Source organism: Danio rerio, chromosome 16, assembly GCF_049306965.1.
Source record: "Danio rerio strain Tuebingen ecotype United States chromosome 16, GRCz12tu, whole genome shotgun sequence".
In the NCBI taxonomy this organism is placed as follows: domain Eukaryota; kingdom Metazoa; phylum Chordata; class Actinopteri; order Cypriniformes; family Danionidae; genus Danio; species Danio rerio.
This window is the reverse complement of record NC_133191.1, coordinates 22,810,184-22,828,598: the sequence shown is the minus strand read 5'-3', so window position 1 is coordinate 22,828,598 and position 18,415 is coordinate 22,810,184. Positions and strand designations below refer to the sequence as shown.

General features: G+C 34.4%; 1 protein-coding gene and 1 long non-coding RNA gene across 7 annotated transcripts in view; one reads left to right on the top strand and one right to left on the bottom strand.

The window, feature by feature from the left end:
• The window catches only part of LOC137487900 (uncharacterized), a 1,155,393-nt gene that overhangs the window by 714,153 nt on the left and 422,825 nt on the right, over positions 1 to 18,415 (bottom strand). The gene's annotated exons all lie outside the window — the stretch shown is intronic.
• pals2a (protein associated with LIN7 2, MAGUK p55 family member a) overlaps positions 1 to 18,415 on the top strand; it is a 47,196-nt gene that overhangs the window by 13,623 nt on the left and 15,158 nt on the right. For 3 of the 6 annotated variants that reach the window (NM_001256189.1, XM_021466654.2, XM_073924763.1), the window contains 5 exon segments: positions 708 to 809; positions 10,415 to 10,533; positions 12,145 to 12,297; positions 12,510 to 12,659; positions 14,548 to 14,775. In NM_001256189.1, coding sequence (NP_001243118.1) covers positions 779 to 809; positions 10,415 to 10,533; positions 12,145 to 12,297; positions 12,510 to 12,659; positions 14,548 to 14,775 — 681 coding nt within the window. In that variant the 5' untranslated portion in view covers positions 708 to 778. 6 annotated transcript variants of the gene reach the window in all.

Sequence of the window (18,415 nt, the reverse complement as noted above, 5' to 3'; positions counted from 1 at the left end):
TAACGTCAAATTTACTCTCAGCCTCATAGACGCTGTATCACAAACACCTCACTTAAGCAATATTTTGTTTTTTATAATTTGACGCAAAGATGGTATAATACATACATGCATATAAAACAGAAGCACACAGAGGAAGCCTACATACACACACACATTTGGGAAGGACATGCAAACTCCACATAGAAAGGTCTCCTGGTCCAGTCAGGACTCGAACCTGTAACCTTGCTGGCTGCGAGGGAACCGTGCTAACTGCTAACCACTTTGCCAGGTCCCTTTTAATGAAATGTTTTTGATTTTCTAAAGTACAGCAGAGAGTTTTTGCTTGCATCTACATTGAACCAGTAATTCTGTGTATCCATAAGCACACATCGTAGGATTGTAGTGTTTGTTGAATAGTTAAAGAACATCAACAGATTTTTTTCCTTTTTTTTTGTAGAGTCTCTTTAAGCATGTCTCTGATTCTGTGGATAAACTGTTGTGTGTAAAGAGAGTCTGTTTATCGGTAAAGTCCTTTCACTTGGATTTGCCTCATTCATGGTTCGAGGACCTTCTGAAAGGGTGGCAGTACTGCTGAGATTTCAAAGACAAGCGTAAAGCATGCATAGAAAATATATATATTTTTAATAACCATTAATGAAAAAGAAAAAACAGCACAGAATGGTGGCATGAGTAAATATTCTGATGTGGACTTGCTTCTTGTTCCCCAGGTGCATGGTTCTCATTGCTATTGAAGACAAATTTTGTCTTAGCTGTGAACTTGCCCTGCAATATAGAAACAATGACTGTTTCCAATGCCAAATCTGGCACAGGTAAGCACCTTCGAGCCTCTTACATGTTTGTGGATATTTTTCTTAATATGCTTAAGTATGATCATTATATTTAAGACTTAAGTTGCATTAAGTTATATTTAAGTTAGCAGTTGATGATATTTAGTGGAGTTTTATTGGTTCAAATAAGTCAGCTTTGCTCTTACATTATTCATTTTTATCAGTACACGTGTTGCAGCTTTTTTGCTACTGATTGGATGCTAGTTGCTGAAAGTTGTGCGAACACAAGTAACCACACTTGCAGTTTGCTGACACCAGAATCATGCTGATCAGAATCAAATGAACATTTTTTTTTTTTTTTTTATTACATTTCCAAGCTTCTCATAATTGTTATTACAGTCAGTGAGAAAAGGTCCAATAAGTGTAGATGAGGTTTATTTATATTATAGTAGCTGGGTGATTTACATTTATGGATTGTATGTAAACATGCCGTTTGTGCAACATTTAATTTTTGCCATAATTTTGCCAATTTTTTGTTGTCGTATTTTGTAATTCCCACTTTTTCCACACTTCCTAAAACAATTGGTTAAGTTACTCAGTTTTTGCACTGCAGGAACTGGGATTACCATTTTATTAGATATTACTTTAGAACAGGTTGTAATTTAGCACATTAGGGAATACACTGACGTGTATCCTTATCAAGCAGTCTTTTTTTTTTTTTTTTTGGTGATATTAGATGTACACCTACAGAAACCTAATGTTTAAATTATTTATCTATTGCTCTAGTCTACAGCATAGACCTCAAACTGGATTCCTGGAGGGCCACAGCTCTACACAGTTTTAGTCCAACCCTAATCAAACACGAAGGTGGTTGGAGCCAAACTATGCAGAGTTGCAACCCTCCAAGAATTGAGTTTTAGACCATTGGTTAAAGCTGCACGATTTTGGCTAAAATAAGAATCGCAATTATTTATTTTTTAAATTTTATTTTTACTTATTTTTTGCTTAAAATAAAGATCACGAGTTTCTCACGATTCTGTAGATGTATAATAAAGGTTAATATGAGTCGGCAATTATTATTGTTTTTTTCTTAAACATATGGTAAAACAACAACAATAATATTTTGTGTGGGTCTACTGGTTTCTATAAATACTTCTATTCTACCTATAATAATTCTGATGTTGAATTCTGTTTGAGATATATGCTTTCAATCTGTCATTGACAACATTGTTAGACCATTTTATTCACTGGTAAAATCAGCATTATAAAGGCTAGAGTAGTTTTACTGGCACTGTAAACATTTAATTTCATGCACAGCTGTGTGTTCGCTATGTAAGCAAAAACATCAAATGCTTGTCGCAATCATAACTCTAAAATGCGATATGATTATTTAAATGATGTGCACGTGTTTGGTTTCATTTTCACTGTTAAGTGCTGTTCATACTTTGCGCGCGGCTCTCAAACAATCACTCCGTGCCACAAACTGAATATTATTTACAACTTTATTACCTGTTACTCGCAGACTATGCGGGTTTTGTTCGCTAAAGTAGACGTGCACGCGTCTGTCATTTAGTAGGGCACGCGCCCGCCCTCTCTGTCTGTGGTAACAGCTCATGGTCAACAGCTCACCTCACGTGTGATTTCCCGGCCGTGGATAGAGCATTTTATGAAGACAATGACATTTTTAAGTTAATTATACCTTATAAATACAGTATGTAACTCTTTACATCATTTGGAGGTGTCGATGTCGCTGAGTAATGTATGTGAAACAATGAAAAGACTCTTGCAGCTGCCTTTGCTTCTCTCCTGAACTTGAAAATATGATTGGCAGAATCATAGAAATGCTGAATTAAGATTGTCTAGGGTGTTGAATCGAGATTGCAATCTTTTTTTTTTCCGATTAATTGTGCAGCTCCACCATTGTTCTACTTCAGTGATGTGTTCTTTTCTCAGCCTCGGTGATATGTAGAACTACCAGTCGTCACTGGTGATTTAGTCTATCTTTTTGTTGCTTTTGATAATTTGATACACTTTTATTCAACCTCCATAAGCTTACAACACAAAAACAATACCTTTTTTTTTTTTTTTTTTTTTTTTTTGGAAGGCCAGTGAGTCCATTACAGTAATCCATCCCGCTGCTGAAAAAAGCATGAACAAGTTTCTCTAGTCTTCACTAGAAACAAAGTATCTAATTCTTGAAGTGATTTTGAGATGATAGTATGCTGATTTACTGACTGCTTTGACATGACTATTAAAACTCAGAACTGACTCCAGAGTCACACCAAGATTCTTGACCTTATTTTTGTTGTTTGACCCTTAGTGGCAAGGTAAACATTCACCTTGAGAACCTCATCTCTGTTCCCAAACGCAATGACTTCAGTTTTCTCTTTGTTTAACTGAAGAAAGTTTTGGCACATCCAATTGTTAATTTCATCAATGCATTGGCAGAGGGTGTCAATGGGGCTGTAGTCATTAGACACTAAGGCTAGGTAGATCTGAGTGTCATCAGCATAGCTGTGGTATGAGTTTTGGTTCTTTCTCATTATTTGGCTGAGAGGGAGCCTATAAAGGTTGAACAGGAGAGGTGCCAGAATCTAGTCTTGTGGGACTACACATGTCATGGGTGTCCACCTTGACCTATGGTCACCTATACTGACATAGTAACCTCTCCCTTTAAGGTAAGATCTGAAACATTTGAGCACCGTCTCAGACAGCCCAACCCAGTTTTCCAGCTTATCCAGAAGTATGCTGTGATCGATAGTGTCAAACTTTTCACTCCTTATTATCCAAACTTTGTCAGTGTCAAATAGGCCTTGCCTCGCAGTCCAGTATGGATATAAAGAGGTTATAGAAAAATGGGCAAAACTTTATTATAACTACACGCTATTAATCATTTATTAAGCATTAGCAAATAGTTAATTCATTATCTGTTTAGCATTAACTCTACAATAATGAACATTAGTAAACAGTTTATAACTGCAGCTACAAATGCTGTATTATTGATTTTTATAATGTGCTTAATAATTGTACTTTCATACTTTGTGACTGATTGATTTTTCATTACTAAATTATCACATTATTTACAAAACATTTGTATTTAGGATTAGTTGGTGTTTTTGTAAGAACATTCAGAATGAGTTTGTAAATGATTAATAAACTATTGAAATTAACATTTATATCTCTTATTATTTAGGAATACAGTAATGATTACTTTGTATGCTAATAAATGCTTTATTAACTCCTTGCAGTTTTATGACCTAATCTAAAGTGAGGACCATTTATGCTTTATAAATTTCTTATAACTGACAATTAAAGGCTTGGTATCAAATTAACAACAATCTTATCTAAAAAGTGAAATTACTGTAAAGTTTAAACATTGCTGAATAACAGTAGTGTCACTGACTCGGTCCCAGTCATTCCCCTCGCTGGCCAGCAGAGGTCACCATCCCCGGACTTTTAGCCATTACATCATCCACTTACGATGATATCCTGCACACCTGAAGCACATCCAGCAAATCACCCACGCTCATGCTTATAAGCAGCACACACACACTCAGTCTTTGCGAAGTCTTGTTTTGCCCCGGCTAACACTACTGAGCGTTTCTCTACACTGCCTGCTTTCCCATTGCTTACCTTGCCTTGTTCCTCGACCTAGTCCTGCCAGCCGCCTGCCTTGTACCTCTGCCTGATTATTGACTTTGATCCAAGCTGCCTGCCTTGAGCTCTAGCCTGTACACCGACCTTGATATTCGCCGCCTGCCTCGGACCCATGCCTGGACTCTCATACTGTGATTACCTGCCTTCAACCCTGCTACGTAACACTATTGTGTTTGATGTGAGTTCGCACACGCGTTACATCTGTGTGCTTGTCTTTATTAAACTGTGTTTAATAAATATTCTGCAAATGGATCCCTTTGTGTCAGCCCCTTTGTTACAAGTAGTGTCAAAATTCAACATAAAATTGGAAAAAACAACAACAATATAATAATTTCACAATATAATAGGATGCAATGTATAAACTGTACAGTAATTTTGTTTTAGATAAGGTTGCAAAATTTTTTATTTCATACAGTTTCATTTGTGTATCTTCAAACCAATAAAAATGAATAAAGTAATTTATTTATTTGTGCTTTATATAAGGGTTTATAAAGCATAAATAGTCCTCACTTTTTATATTAGGTCACAAAACTGGATGAAGTGGACTTAATAAAGCATTTATTAACATAAAAATTAACTATTAGTATATGCCTGAATAAGAAGAATTATAAATGTTAATTTGAATAGTTTATTTATCATTTAACTTATTCAGAATGATGTTAAAAAACCACCAACTATGCTTAAATAACTAGTTTTTAAATTAAGCAATACTTAGTTTAGTCATGAAAAATAAATCATTAACAAAGTATGAAAATGCACTATTAAGCACATTATAAATGTGCTTATGGATCAAGAATAGAGCATTTGTAGCTTCAGTTATAAACTGCTTACTAATGTTTATTAGAGTTAATACTTTAACAGATAATAAATTCACTATATTCTAATGCTTAATAAATGTTTCATAGTGTAGTTCTTATACAGTGTTCCTGAAAAGTTGAAATGAATCTGCATGTATGGCCCTCAGCTCAGTGTTTTCTTTCAGCGGTTTTCACTGACACAACACATCATCTGCCTTATGTGAATTTTTTTTCTTTTTCTTTTTTTCTTTTTTATTGTGGGAGAGGTCTCTGTGTGGGTTTGTTCACCATGGAAATGGTTACTGTTTGCAATATGCAAATTACTCTACTTTGTGGTGGATATGCCTTTTTTTAGCCCCTCAAGTTGTTTATAATTGTCTGAGTGCTTTCTGATGCAGTACTACATACTGTATATGAATTGTTTTTGTCATTCTCAGTTACTGGATAGCAGTAGGTCATTGGACTGTGTACAGTCAAGCTTGGTACTTTAAACTAGTGCACAGTTGGCATAACCTTTAGTTGCATAGGTTGATTTTAATTGCTGGCTGTGCTTTCATATATGTTAAAGCTTCCAAATACAACTTTTAATACATCTTTTGTCTGGCTCTTTTGTCCAGTATAATTATAATTTTGCCTATATTAACACAACTTGGGACAAAACAGGTTTTTTGTTTTTGTTGATCAACTTAATTTAAAAAGATTTAACAAAGTATTTTACCAAGTTAAAGTATTTTGTAATATTTTGCATGTTTTTTTTTCACAGTACATAACTCTCTGTGCGCTTGTGTGTGTGTGTGTGTGGGCATGCACTGAGCTGTGGGAGCATTACAGCAGAGCTCAAAATATTCATGAACATTCATAGGGCTGGACAATAATTCGATATCAATACATACTGCGATTAGATTTTTTTTTAATATCAATAACGGTGATGTGTCTTTTAAACCCATTGTCGGTTTTTCAATATAAATTTGCATATATATATATATATATATAGCCGTAAAGAGCGTGATCATGTCACTTGCGTGATGACATCCATCACTGACACGCTGTTGTGCTGCCAGCGCTCAGCAGTTCGCTTTGTCGCAGAAAGTTTCAGCTACAAAATGAAATGCCTAAATACAGATGTGAATGAACAAGCTTCCACAAGTAAGAATGCAGATGAATTGGTTGATGAGAGAGGAAAGACTAATGCAGTGGTTTGGAAGTGGTTCGGCTTTTTAAGTTCTGTTAAACTTTATAGTTTCGGTGCAATAATAACAAAGTGTGTTAAAAAAACTGAGTTATTTCCAAATACACATGCTATGCCCCATGTTGTCTAAAACCTGACAGGTGGGCAAATCCAAGCTTATTTTTAATAAAACAAATATGAATGTGCATATTAAAAAAAAATACTACTTCTATTAATAACATTACACGAAAGTAGTTTTCATGAATAAACTAAAAAAGCCCCCTGAGATGAAGAACCTTAACACGCCTCCTTTTTTAGACCAGAACGCCTATGGGCGCACAGATGAGTGCGAAAGCATTTGCTATTTAAACAGTGTGCTGCAAAACGTCAAAATGACTCTTGTGCTGAGCTGAAACTAGCAAACTACAATTGCGTCGCGCCTTGCACCACATTGCGCTGGGTGTATGATAGGGCCCATAATCAGGGGTTATGAGCTTGCGTAATCCACACACTAGCTATGTAGTTATAAGAGAACAATTTAACATGTTGAGTCATTGCACTATATGGGACCTTTAGGATTTTCCATTTAATTTATGTATATTTGCTCTTAAAATTTTGTAATGGAGACGTGCATTTGGTAGTGGTACACTGAGACGCTTTGGGTGTTTGTGCAAAGAAATCAATGCATATGCCAAATTAAGTTCTCTTTTGTCTAAAGCTGCTTGAATGGTTTAAAATGGTTAAAATTAGAGTAAATGAATGTAGTCTGACTAGCTAAAACTGAAAGCTATGCTGCTTTCTCCTTTTATAAACCATATTGTAAAAAAATTGTTTTTTTTTCTTTTTTTTTTTCCATCTTGTAAAGATGGTCAGATGTACATAACCGTTTACCTTGTGTAAAGTATTTTTTTGTCTTGTGTAAAGAATAGTTTTCCAATATGCTATTTAATACATTAGTATGTACTCTGTCTCTGTGGTACATCAAGTGAAGCAAGAAAGGTGTAAGATTGTGGCTTTGATGAAGGCACCTTACAGAGATGATCGTTGCTTAATTATTTTTGTTAATGAATAAAGTTTTAGTAATAATAATAATAATTGTTTTTGTGAATAAAAATGTTTTATTTACCTATAAATCTTTGTATGTTTAATATGAAACGATAGGGCATGAACTACAATGTGAGTAAGTTGACACATACTGCAAATTTATTGCTTTATTGAGACACTTAGTGACTTTTAATATATAAATTTACCTATAAATCTACCTGTAAATAGGGCCAGCTATACCTTTTTTTTGTTTTTAAAATCATCGATTTAATATAAGGTATGGACATTATTTAATAATTCATTCATTTTCCTTCAGTTTAGTCTCTGTTTCAGTGGTCACCACAGCAAAATGAACCACCAACTATTCCAATTTATGTTCTATGAATTGGATGCCCTTTCAGCTGCAACCCAGTATTGGGAAACACCCATACACACTCATTTACAGTTATACGCTATAGCCAGTTTATTTATTTAATTCAGCTATAGCGCATGTCTTCGGATTGTGGGGGAAACCAGACCACCCAGAGAAAACCTATAGGAACATGGGGAAAACATGCAAACTCCACTCAGAACTGGCCCAGCCAGGACTCGAACTCAATCCCAGTGGTGGAAAGAGTATGAAAAATCATACTAATGTTAAAGTACCATTACTTGCCTAAAAATGTAGCAGTCTGTATTCTTTAGTATTCTGTAGTGCATTTTAGGGTTGGGCATCTAAGCTATAATGCCGATCCGATACGCATCTCGATACAAAGAATACGATCCGATATATTAGCGATACATTTGTGACATATTGCGATGCAACACGATACGATTCACACCCATATCACGATACAATGCGATAATTCAGCACTAACTAATTAGATCAAGTTTATGAGATGATGTGAAAGAGGATGCTGTGCCATTGAATGAGTTTGATTATTTATTAACAAAGCAAAACCAAGACTTTTTTTACAAACTGGCTTTTCTCTCAGAGCCAGAGTGTCAGTTTACAGTAGAGGGCCATTTTAGAACCTATAGCACATATTATTTAAGTATTTTCAAGATAAACAAAATGTATAAGTGCAATAAATATTAAAAATACATATATTTGCACTCTTTCAACATAAAGGTTTACCATTGCACAACAAGAATTGTGATTTAACTTTTCAACTATGAAAACAAGTTTTACAAAGATCTATTGTGCCACTGAATATTTAAAACTTAAGGTCGTGAACTAGCAGTGTTATGCTGCTTTGAAACATCACTGTCACTGTAAACAACAGGCTAATAAAAATATAAATAAATAAAAATTAACAGGAGGAGGTGTTTAAAACCTTCGTTCTCCGTGACACTAGGCTGAATATCTTTGCAGATGAACAATGCAATAGCATTCGTTATTGGCGTAGGGCGCACAAAACTGTTGCGCATGGAAACAACATTCAATGCTTTTCTCACCACTTTTGGAGCTGGTACTGTAGCTACAGTTGAAGCAGAGCAGGAAGCCGGGGATGCAGGAACACTGGAAGATGCTTTCACAACAACACCGTGGCGCCGCTTCAAGTGAGATATCAGATTAGTCGTACTGCCCGTGTATTTTACAGATGCGCGGCACCTTTTGCAAATTGCATCTGTCCTGTCAAGTCGTCCATCCTTTTTGCAAAATCCATAATGTTGCCATACGTTAGATTTAAAACTCAGTGGGGAATAAAATGTTTGTTTTGCTTCTCGCGCTTTCTGAGGGCGCACCACTAGCTTCATCCGCACACCTGATACACTGAGTTGTGTACACATCCGTTGTGTACACATCCGCAAGTCCGCAAGTCCGTTGCTACTTTATGTAGGTCGATTAAATTATGCGCCAAAAACAGGTTGACAACACTTGTTAATAAATAAAAAATACATTCTATGTTAAAAATATAAGCTGTATCTTGGAAAAACCGATGCATCTCGCAAAAACCGATGCATCTCGATTTGCTTTCAAAATTTCATTCATCCTCTGCTGCTCTACCGATGCACTCGTATCGTGCACGTGCATGACCGCGTATCGATACATATCGGTTAATCTTCCCATCCCTAGTGCATTTAGTTATTGCCCTGGCAGGCACACTACGTCATAAGATGTTAATATTAGGTTAGATTTAGGTTGCGATGTCAGGTGAACAAAATTTAGTGCCTTGAATTTGTTTAAGGAAAACATTGTTTTGATGTCTAATAATTATGTCAAATTATGTTGATATTTGGTTGATTTTAGGTTGTGTTAGAAAATGACCAAAATTCAACGTTGAGCCAACATCTTAAACCAACGTCATATTGACATCAAATACTGATATTTGTCAGGTATGGAAACCAAAATCCAATATCTGATAGACATCATAGTGGTAACGTCTACACAACATTAAGCCTAACATCATTAGATAATGATATTTGGTTGATTTAAAAAAAAATATATATATATATATATATATATATATATATATATATATATATATATATATTTGGACATTGAGCCTAACTTGGGCACTGATGTCAACTCAACTTTTCATTCCAAACAAAATGGAATGTCCCTTGGGGTATAATGTCAATCTGACGGTATGTTGATGTTTTGTGCCTGCTGGTAGTTTAAAGCCGTTTCAGTCATCATACAGTAAACATCAGTCATCTTTCATCAGTGACATGCATCTAAACATCTGGGCCAATGTGTGTAAAGATTTTGTAAACCTTCTTGGACACTTGCTACCAAACAGTTTGCTTAAATTATAAATCACCCATGTCTTGAGGTAGTTTGTTGTGATGCAATTTACCTTCGTAAAAATGTACTCAAGCAAAAGTAAAAGTACACATTTTTAAAACTACTTTGTAAATTGTAATTTCTGAGAAACTACTCGCAGTAATTTGAGTATTTGTAATTTGTTACTTATTCCTCTCAATCGGCTCATTTACAGCATTGGCTTGTGTATGTATTTTAGTAATGTGTGCATATTTTTATGTGTGACCTGCAGCTATGCAGCAGGTGCTGGACAACCTCAAAGAGCTGCCGCCTTCTACAGGAGCCAAAGACATCGACCTCATCTTCCTCCGCGGCATCATGGAGAGCCCCATTGTTCGTTCCCTTGCTAAGGTGCAAACCTATTCTCTATTTTGTAACATGATATATTTGATAATCCAGACACCTCAACCTGTTGCATTTAAAATAACTAGCCATTTAAAGGATTGCTTAAATAGAGTGCTTATATCTACAGTGCAATATCAACATAAGCGTATGTAAATGTGTGCACACATTTGTGAACTGGAGGCCAGGGGTGTTTTCCATGTCACAGGTCATGAGTATGTGATGTACAGGGGGCCTCTTCTTATTCTTAATATAGCTGCGTGAAATTTTTCAGATTGTGAGACTTGCTGGTTGAGCTTGACTTTGTTTGATTTGTGAACTAACACTCTGTTGTGTAAAACATGTAGTCCATGTTACTAAACCGTTTTTAGAAAGAAAAGACAGAAAGGGATTTTTTTTTTTTTAAATGAGACTTAAAAGCACCAAGGGAAGAGCAGCATGACCTGATATGTAAAGGCAGACTATTCCACAGATAAGGGGCTGTGACAGGAAAAGGCCCTGTCACCTCTTGATTTTAACTGTGATTTTATGAACAACTAGCTGAAACTGGTTTTTCGACCTGATTGGTCTTAATAGAGTATGCCAGTGAAGAAGCTCACCAATGTTAAAAACGAATAACAGTAACTTGTATTGAATCCTAAGTTGGACTGGGAGCTAGTGAAGGGATAATAAAACAGATGAAACTAGAATTTTTTTTGTCCCAGTTAAAAGCCCAGCAGCTGTATTTTGAAGCAGCTGCAGACGCACAATTAAAGCCTGTGAAACTCCGAAAACAAAGAGTTGCAGCAGTCCAATCTTGACATAATAAAAACACTGACAATAGTTTCCAACTCCTTAAAATTACCCGCCAACCATTCCTTAATCTTGTTAAAACGGGTAAAAAAGGACTTTAAAACAGCAATTTCTACCATTTTTATGGGCATATAAAGCTTAATAAAATTTTATTATACAAAATATTTAAATAGAAAGAAAACATTGTAAATGTATAGTATTCTGTAAAAATAGGGAGATTGTATTAGGCTATTGTATTTATATATGAACATTATATAATTTACTGAAGATATGTTGTCTATATTTTTCATTTAATATATTACACAAGGATTGGGAATGAACAAAATGTTTTTAAATATCTGCTCAAGTGATTTTAGTAAAATTTTTAGATTTATTTATTAATTCAGAAATTAAGGACTTAAATTAAGTTAAATTCCCCCTTTTCACAGTAAATGTCATTTAAATTAATTGTATTATTGTTTTACTGTTTAATTAATTTGTCATTATTAAATTTAATAACAAATAATTTGTTTGTTTGTATAGATTAAAACTGAAAATACAAAAAAACTGGGGAAAAGAGTGGAGCTGTTTTTATTCGATGTATTCAAAAGTTCTAGAAATCAAATTATTTTATGATAAACTATTAGAATTGATTGCAGTTGTAATGAAAATCAAACCCAGAGGCACTTGATTAAATAATTGCTTTTAATCACTTTGTGTGTGGTTATTACAACTCTTCTACCTCAAGTGCACCTGACCGTGCATTTGTTAATGCTGGGAGGCGTAATCCATTAATCTCTTTCTTGGCTCAAATGCTCAAGCTATTTGTCTCCGCCCATTCTCTCTCAGGCCCATGAGCGATTGGAGGATGTTAAGCTGGAGGCGGTTCAAAGTAATAACGTGGAGCTAGTGAGTGAGATCCTGTCTGATATGAGCAGTCTGATCATTCGGGATGAAAGTGCAGCAGAACTCTCTAACATCCTGAAGGAACCGCATTTCCAGGTATTCAAACTTTCCATGTGTGAACTGAATTTGTTTAGCATTACATTTTTTTTCAGCCTGTTGTTGTTGTTGTTGTTGTTGTTGTTGTTGTACTAAAGTAAAAATGCTTCTTAGCACTTGAGAAATTTTGTCTTTTTCATTATTAGAAAAATTATTTGTTAAATTTTGTTAAAATTTGTCTGATTTTAATGACGTTTTCTTGATATTTTTAGTCCTTGTTGGAAGCTCATGACAAGGTGGCCTCTAAATCATATGAAGCTCCTCCCACCAGCACCAATTCCACCAGCATGTCCAGCTCATCCCTCATGCCGGCTGACACGGTTCGCATGATCAGCATCCAGAAGAAGGCTGGAGAGCCTCTTGTGAGTGACAGTTGAGCTCTATTTCACAGGATTATAGTTGATGGTCGGTTAGAGGTTAAGCTCTGTTCGAATAGACCCGCTATTAACTGCTAACTGGTTGTGTTTCAGATCCAGATAGTGTGAAAATAATTTTTGGTTACAGTAGTATTGCTTGCTGCATTCAATTTCTTTTTTTATTTTATATATAAGCAAATTAGTTATTTATTGAAAGTTATTTACTGAAAATAATATTTAATTGTTTTAGTGATATATTATCATTGAGAAGATTTATTTATATTGATATTATTATTATTATTATTATTATTATTATTATTATTATTAATATTATAAACCACAGAAAAGAGTATATAACCATATTATTAGGTATATTGTGTATTATGTTAAATTTTTATGATGTTTTGGTCTCCGCAGCAAGTTAAATTTGTAACTGATTTTTGCTTGCGTAGAAAAAAATATTAATTTATTATTAAACGATATGTTTTACCCAAAACTGAAAATAATCTAATAATTTACACACCTTTTGTTCCAAGTTGTTTGTTGTTTGACATTTTCTTCTGTTAAACACAAAAAAAGATAATTTGAAGAAAGCTGGAAACCAAGGGGTGCACACTTTGTACCTTGCTTAAATGATCTACGATTATTTGACAGATCATGGATCTTTTAGTCTCACGTGTGTGTGTGTGTGTGTGTGTGTGTGTGTGTGTGTGTGTGTGTGTGTGTGTGTGTGTGTGTGTGTGTGTGTGTGTGTGTGTGTGTGTGTGTGTGTGTGTGTGTGTGTGTTTATGTGTATATATGTATATGTTTAAAAAGTATAAAAAAAATTAATGATTGATTAATATGTCTGGGATCTACTGTAATCCTCAAATATATATATATATAATCTAATGATTCTAGCAAATGTACATTTTGTTATACTGAATTACATTTTAATGGGTAGTTTCTTGGAAACAATGTATGAAACCAAGATGCATTTTAATTTGTTTGCAAATCTCACGGTTCGGATCACACTAAAACCTGTAATTTAAATAACAATAAAAATCAAGAAAGAACCAGCTGAAAAAAAGGAAAATATTCAATATAAAAATTGATCTTTGCTACTGTTGCTGATAATGCTGTACTACATGATATGATGTACAAAATGTTAGATTTCTATATTTAGCATTAATATTTATTATCAATTAATGATTCAACAATTCACACAAAAAACTTCATGTTTCATTATAGGTGTATCATTTTTGAAAACCTAATCAGTGACATAATTTTGATGGTTGCCACCTATTTGGTTAAACAATGTAATTGCTACAACATTCATCAGCATCAATTTCCATTAAACGGTCATTTTAATCCATAAACATCGCTGTTTATATCTGAACTATAGAGTTCAGATATAAACAGCGTACTTCTGTGTTCTTTAATTGTTTATAACTAACTGAAAACTGTAAAAACTGAATCTCTCTCGATTGAATGCAGATTTGAATGCAGCAATTCAAAGGATTAATAAACATATGCAAATCATTATCATTTATCATTCAATTTGTGCGGGTTTGAATTCACGATCTTTTAATGTTTAATGTTCAACTTTACACTGAATGCGTTAATGCATGCTAAACAAACAGTGACAGACAACACCTTTTATTAAAAACCTAAGAAAGCATTTAGGTCCCACCACATTATATTTCCATCATCATTACATTTTACAGGGAAGCCAAAATGCTTTTCATACACATGATTTGAATATTGCGGAAAGCATTCTCCCTGTACTTGTTATAAATGTTAATAAAAAAATTGTTATTAAAAATAGTTATTAATCCGTGGGTCACGTGCATTCCGGACTGTTGGTACTATGCGTAACTTTTTATTCTGATATTCATGGTGTGTTCTGTTTAAGGGTGTAACATTCCGGGTGGAGGAGGGTGACCTTGTCATCGCGCGTGTTTTGCATGGCAGCATGATTGACAGGCAGGGGATGCTCCATGCAGGTGATGTCATCCGAGAGGTGAACGGCCGAGAGGTGGGCAAAGACCCCATGGCATTACAGCACATGCTGAGGGACTGCAATGGAAGCATCACGCTCAAAATCCTCCCCAGCTACAAGGACACACCTCCACCCGCACAGGTCAGCGCACTGCTCAATCACACCAGTATACAAAATACATTTTATTTAGAGCTGCACGATTAATTGAAGGTGAATGTTTGCACATTTTGTCAGTAAAGCTGGTTCTGTGATTAGCAGAAGCCGACATAAGATGGAGAGTCAGAAGTTGACTGACACGCTACTAAAAATGTGTTAATTTGGGCAATAATGAAATCTAAGATGATTGTTCTGTAATAGAAAAGCTTTGCAAACAGCTATCATATGAACTACGGCTATGAAAATAACACATTTACATTACATAACATTAATTTACTCCAAACATGCTTTATAACTTCAGTTGAGTGTTTGAAAGAAATTCTTGTTTGAGATGATTAAGTAGCCATGTGACTATAAGTCACATTAAATCAATGAAAGCAGTTAAATCTTGTGCAACCGCTATAGGGATTTACTTGGTTTTTACTTAGTGGGTCTTTGGAGTTTTATATGAGAGTGCCCTGTGGCCTTCAAAGACAATTTACTACTGATCACACAACTGTATTTCACTGATAAGATGTGCCTGACTTTTCCTTAATCTAGAATGCAATTTCATTTTGATTTATCGTGCAACCCTAATTTTACTAGCATTGTTAAAAATACTGACTCTTTAATACATAATGAGACTGGAATATCTGATATTTCTGTATTTGACAGACATCATGTGATATTGCTTTTGCTTAATACTCTGACTTCAAATTCACACCTACCACAGTTGGTGTTTACAAGTCCTCTCAACAGTAATAGTTTCATTTAAACACTCAAACAGTGTTTTCAGTGACTCAGATTGGTCCACAGTACTATAAACTTAATGCTTTTCCACATTCACACTACAAGTGACTTGTAGCGGCAAAGCAAGAAACAACCTTTAATTTCAACAGAGGCCAGGCAACCGCAGACTAAACGAGCAAAAGCAGCCTTTGCCGACTGGATGTGGGAATGTTGAGTGATGTAACAAAGTTGAAAATCCTTCAGCTTTTTGCAAATAAAGAGCAACTTTCCTGAGCGACAGTCAATGTGAGCATCATTAGAGTTCATGTGATCCTCTCTCAGCTCCTGCAGAGGCCAGTTAAATCTCCGTGCTGTAGACCTACACAGACCCAGGTTTTAGAGAGATACAGTTGAAGACAGAATTATTAGCCCCCTGTTTATTTTTTTCCCCAATTTCTGTTTAATAAAGAGAAGATTTTTTTCAACACATTTCTAAATCGTTTTAATAACTTATCTCTAATAACTAATTTATTTTATCTTTGCCATGATGACAGTAAATTATATTTAATTTTTTCAAGACACTTCTATACAGCTTAAAGTGACATTTAAAGGCTTAACTAGGTTAATTAGGTTAACCAGGCAGGTTAGGGTAATAGGGCAACTTATCGTACAATGATTGTTTGTTCTGTCGACTATCGAAAAAATATATAGCTTAAAGGGGCTTATAATTTTGACCTTAATTTTTTTAATTGTCAATGTAAAATCAATCATTTTTATTCTATAGTGAGCCAGCTCTTATCCTTTAATTCACAGAGTTTCTACAAAGTTTGTTTCATACTGTAAACTCAGACTTTTTTGGTTACATCTATGACACACAATTGTTTTCCTCATTTAAAATTCTAAATAATCTTAACATTATACTTTCTCTGTGAATATTTTTGTAATTATTACAGCAAATAACACATCCATAAAGCTGGAATTGCTCTCATATCAAAGTTAGAAATTCTAGTATTGTGGCAACACTGCATTTTACACACATTGCTTAGGGTTTACGTTTAATTGTGTAGCTTTTAATTATTTTTATGAACTATTTAAAATAATAAAATTAATCACATTCTTAAATTCTGTAGTATTTGAACAATCAAACAAATGTCAAATTCTTTTTCTAAATCTGGATTATTTGTCAGCAGGCTTTCTCTTCCTTGCTATTTAAATCTCTAAATCATTGGTGTACATGCAGTATCCTGCCTAAACCTAAAGGTTTTCTGCTTTCAGAAGCATTTTTCTTTTATTACAAAAGCAAAAGTGTGAATCACTTTTACAGTATGACTGGACATTCAGTCCAGATACATTTGGAAACAATTTTACAGAAGTGTTTTACATTTGTCTAAATGTATATTAAAGTTAGAAATAAATGGTTTCTAATAATCTTTAGACAACATTTACCTATAGGCGTGGGTAAATATTTGAATAATCATTATAATTTGATCCAAAAGATCTTCCTCATCTGAACCAGTATTGTTTTTTCATAGTAATCGGTGACCTAGTAACAGTCTTTTCTCCCTAGTTCTGATGGGATATGGGTTAGTTGAGTCCTTGAGGATGCAGAAGAAGAGACCTGGCCTTTGGGTGACTCTGAAAGCCCCCAGGCTGAAACTGAGCATGGTTATATCCCTATTAATAACACAACCTGTGCTAAGTAGGGCAGATGGGAGGAGTCAAACACATATACCCTTATTCTTTCTGCTGTCTGGGCCTGGAGACAGCTTTATGCTGAAATTAAGTTGTTACCCTTTAAATTGTTTACTAATTTATTTGTTTTTTTGTTTAAGTTATAATGTTAGTGTTTTTTTATATAACTGAGAATTGTCAGTTAGCTAGCTACTAGCTAGCTGGTTTTTATGCTGCTATGACTTGAAGAGATGCCCACTAAGACCACTGCTCACTGTATCAAAAGGTGGCTTGCTGGAGGGTTTCATGTATTTTTGATGCTTTTAATTGGTCTTTCTATTATAGCCTCCGTTAAATCTTGTTATAGTTGGGGATGAAATCTGGAGTGTCACCCAAAGTTATAGAATGGAGGTTCACTAACTTTTCAGTGGGACTTGCTGTATTATGATCGGAGAAGGAGAAAATCTCCAGAACAATAACAGCCCAGTGAAATAAACACAATGGCAAAAATTTAGATAAACTACACAAACTCTGTGTACGAGGTAGAGGGGCATATTGTTTCATCAAGGTGAGGGTCCTGTCAATGCCCAAAATAAAGAGTTTAATATAAAAACAGTAATATATGTATCTCAAGGGTCCATTTATCTTTTGGTCATTGGATTTTCATTTTAGAAACGCATATTGAAAAACAAAAATTGAGCCTTTTTTTTTAATTCAAAAACCAATATTGAAATAATAGGTGTTTTTTCTTTTTGTGGTGAAAAACGGAAAAGCAAAATTCTAAAATGATTTGATTTTCGTTTTTTTTTTATTTTATTTTGAATGACAAAATTAAAATCCAGTTACCAAAAGATACATGGCTCTCAAGAACAAAAGAAGGCACACAATTTTAAAAAGTAATTTTTCTTAAATTCACTGAAATATTGTGTTGTAGGTCTTAAATTATTTTAAACCGGTCTTAATTGTCCTCTGTCCAAGTAAAGCTACCCTATCAGGCTGACACCCAATCACCAATATCAATCTTAAAACTTTTTTGTTTTATAATTAACTTTTTTTTTTATTGCAAAAAGATACAATTCACAACAGCAATTAGACATTTTTACAGCAAATTCTCCAAATTAAATTCTCTAATCAGGGAAAGAAAACTAAAGCTACACATCCCATTATCTTCCATTAATACAAAAACTATTTACAGAAGTAAACGGGCCATTGGGAAAAAATCCTTAGAGCTGAGCCCTGTATAAGT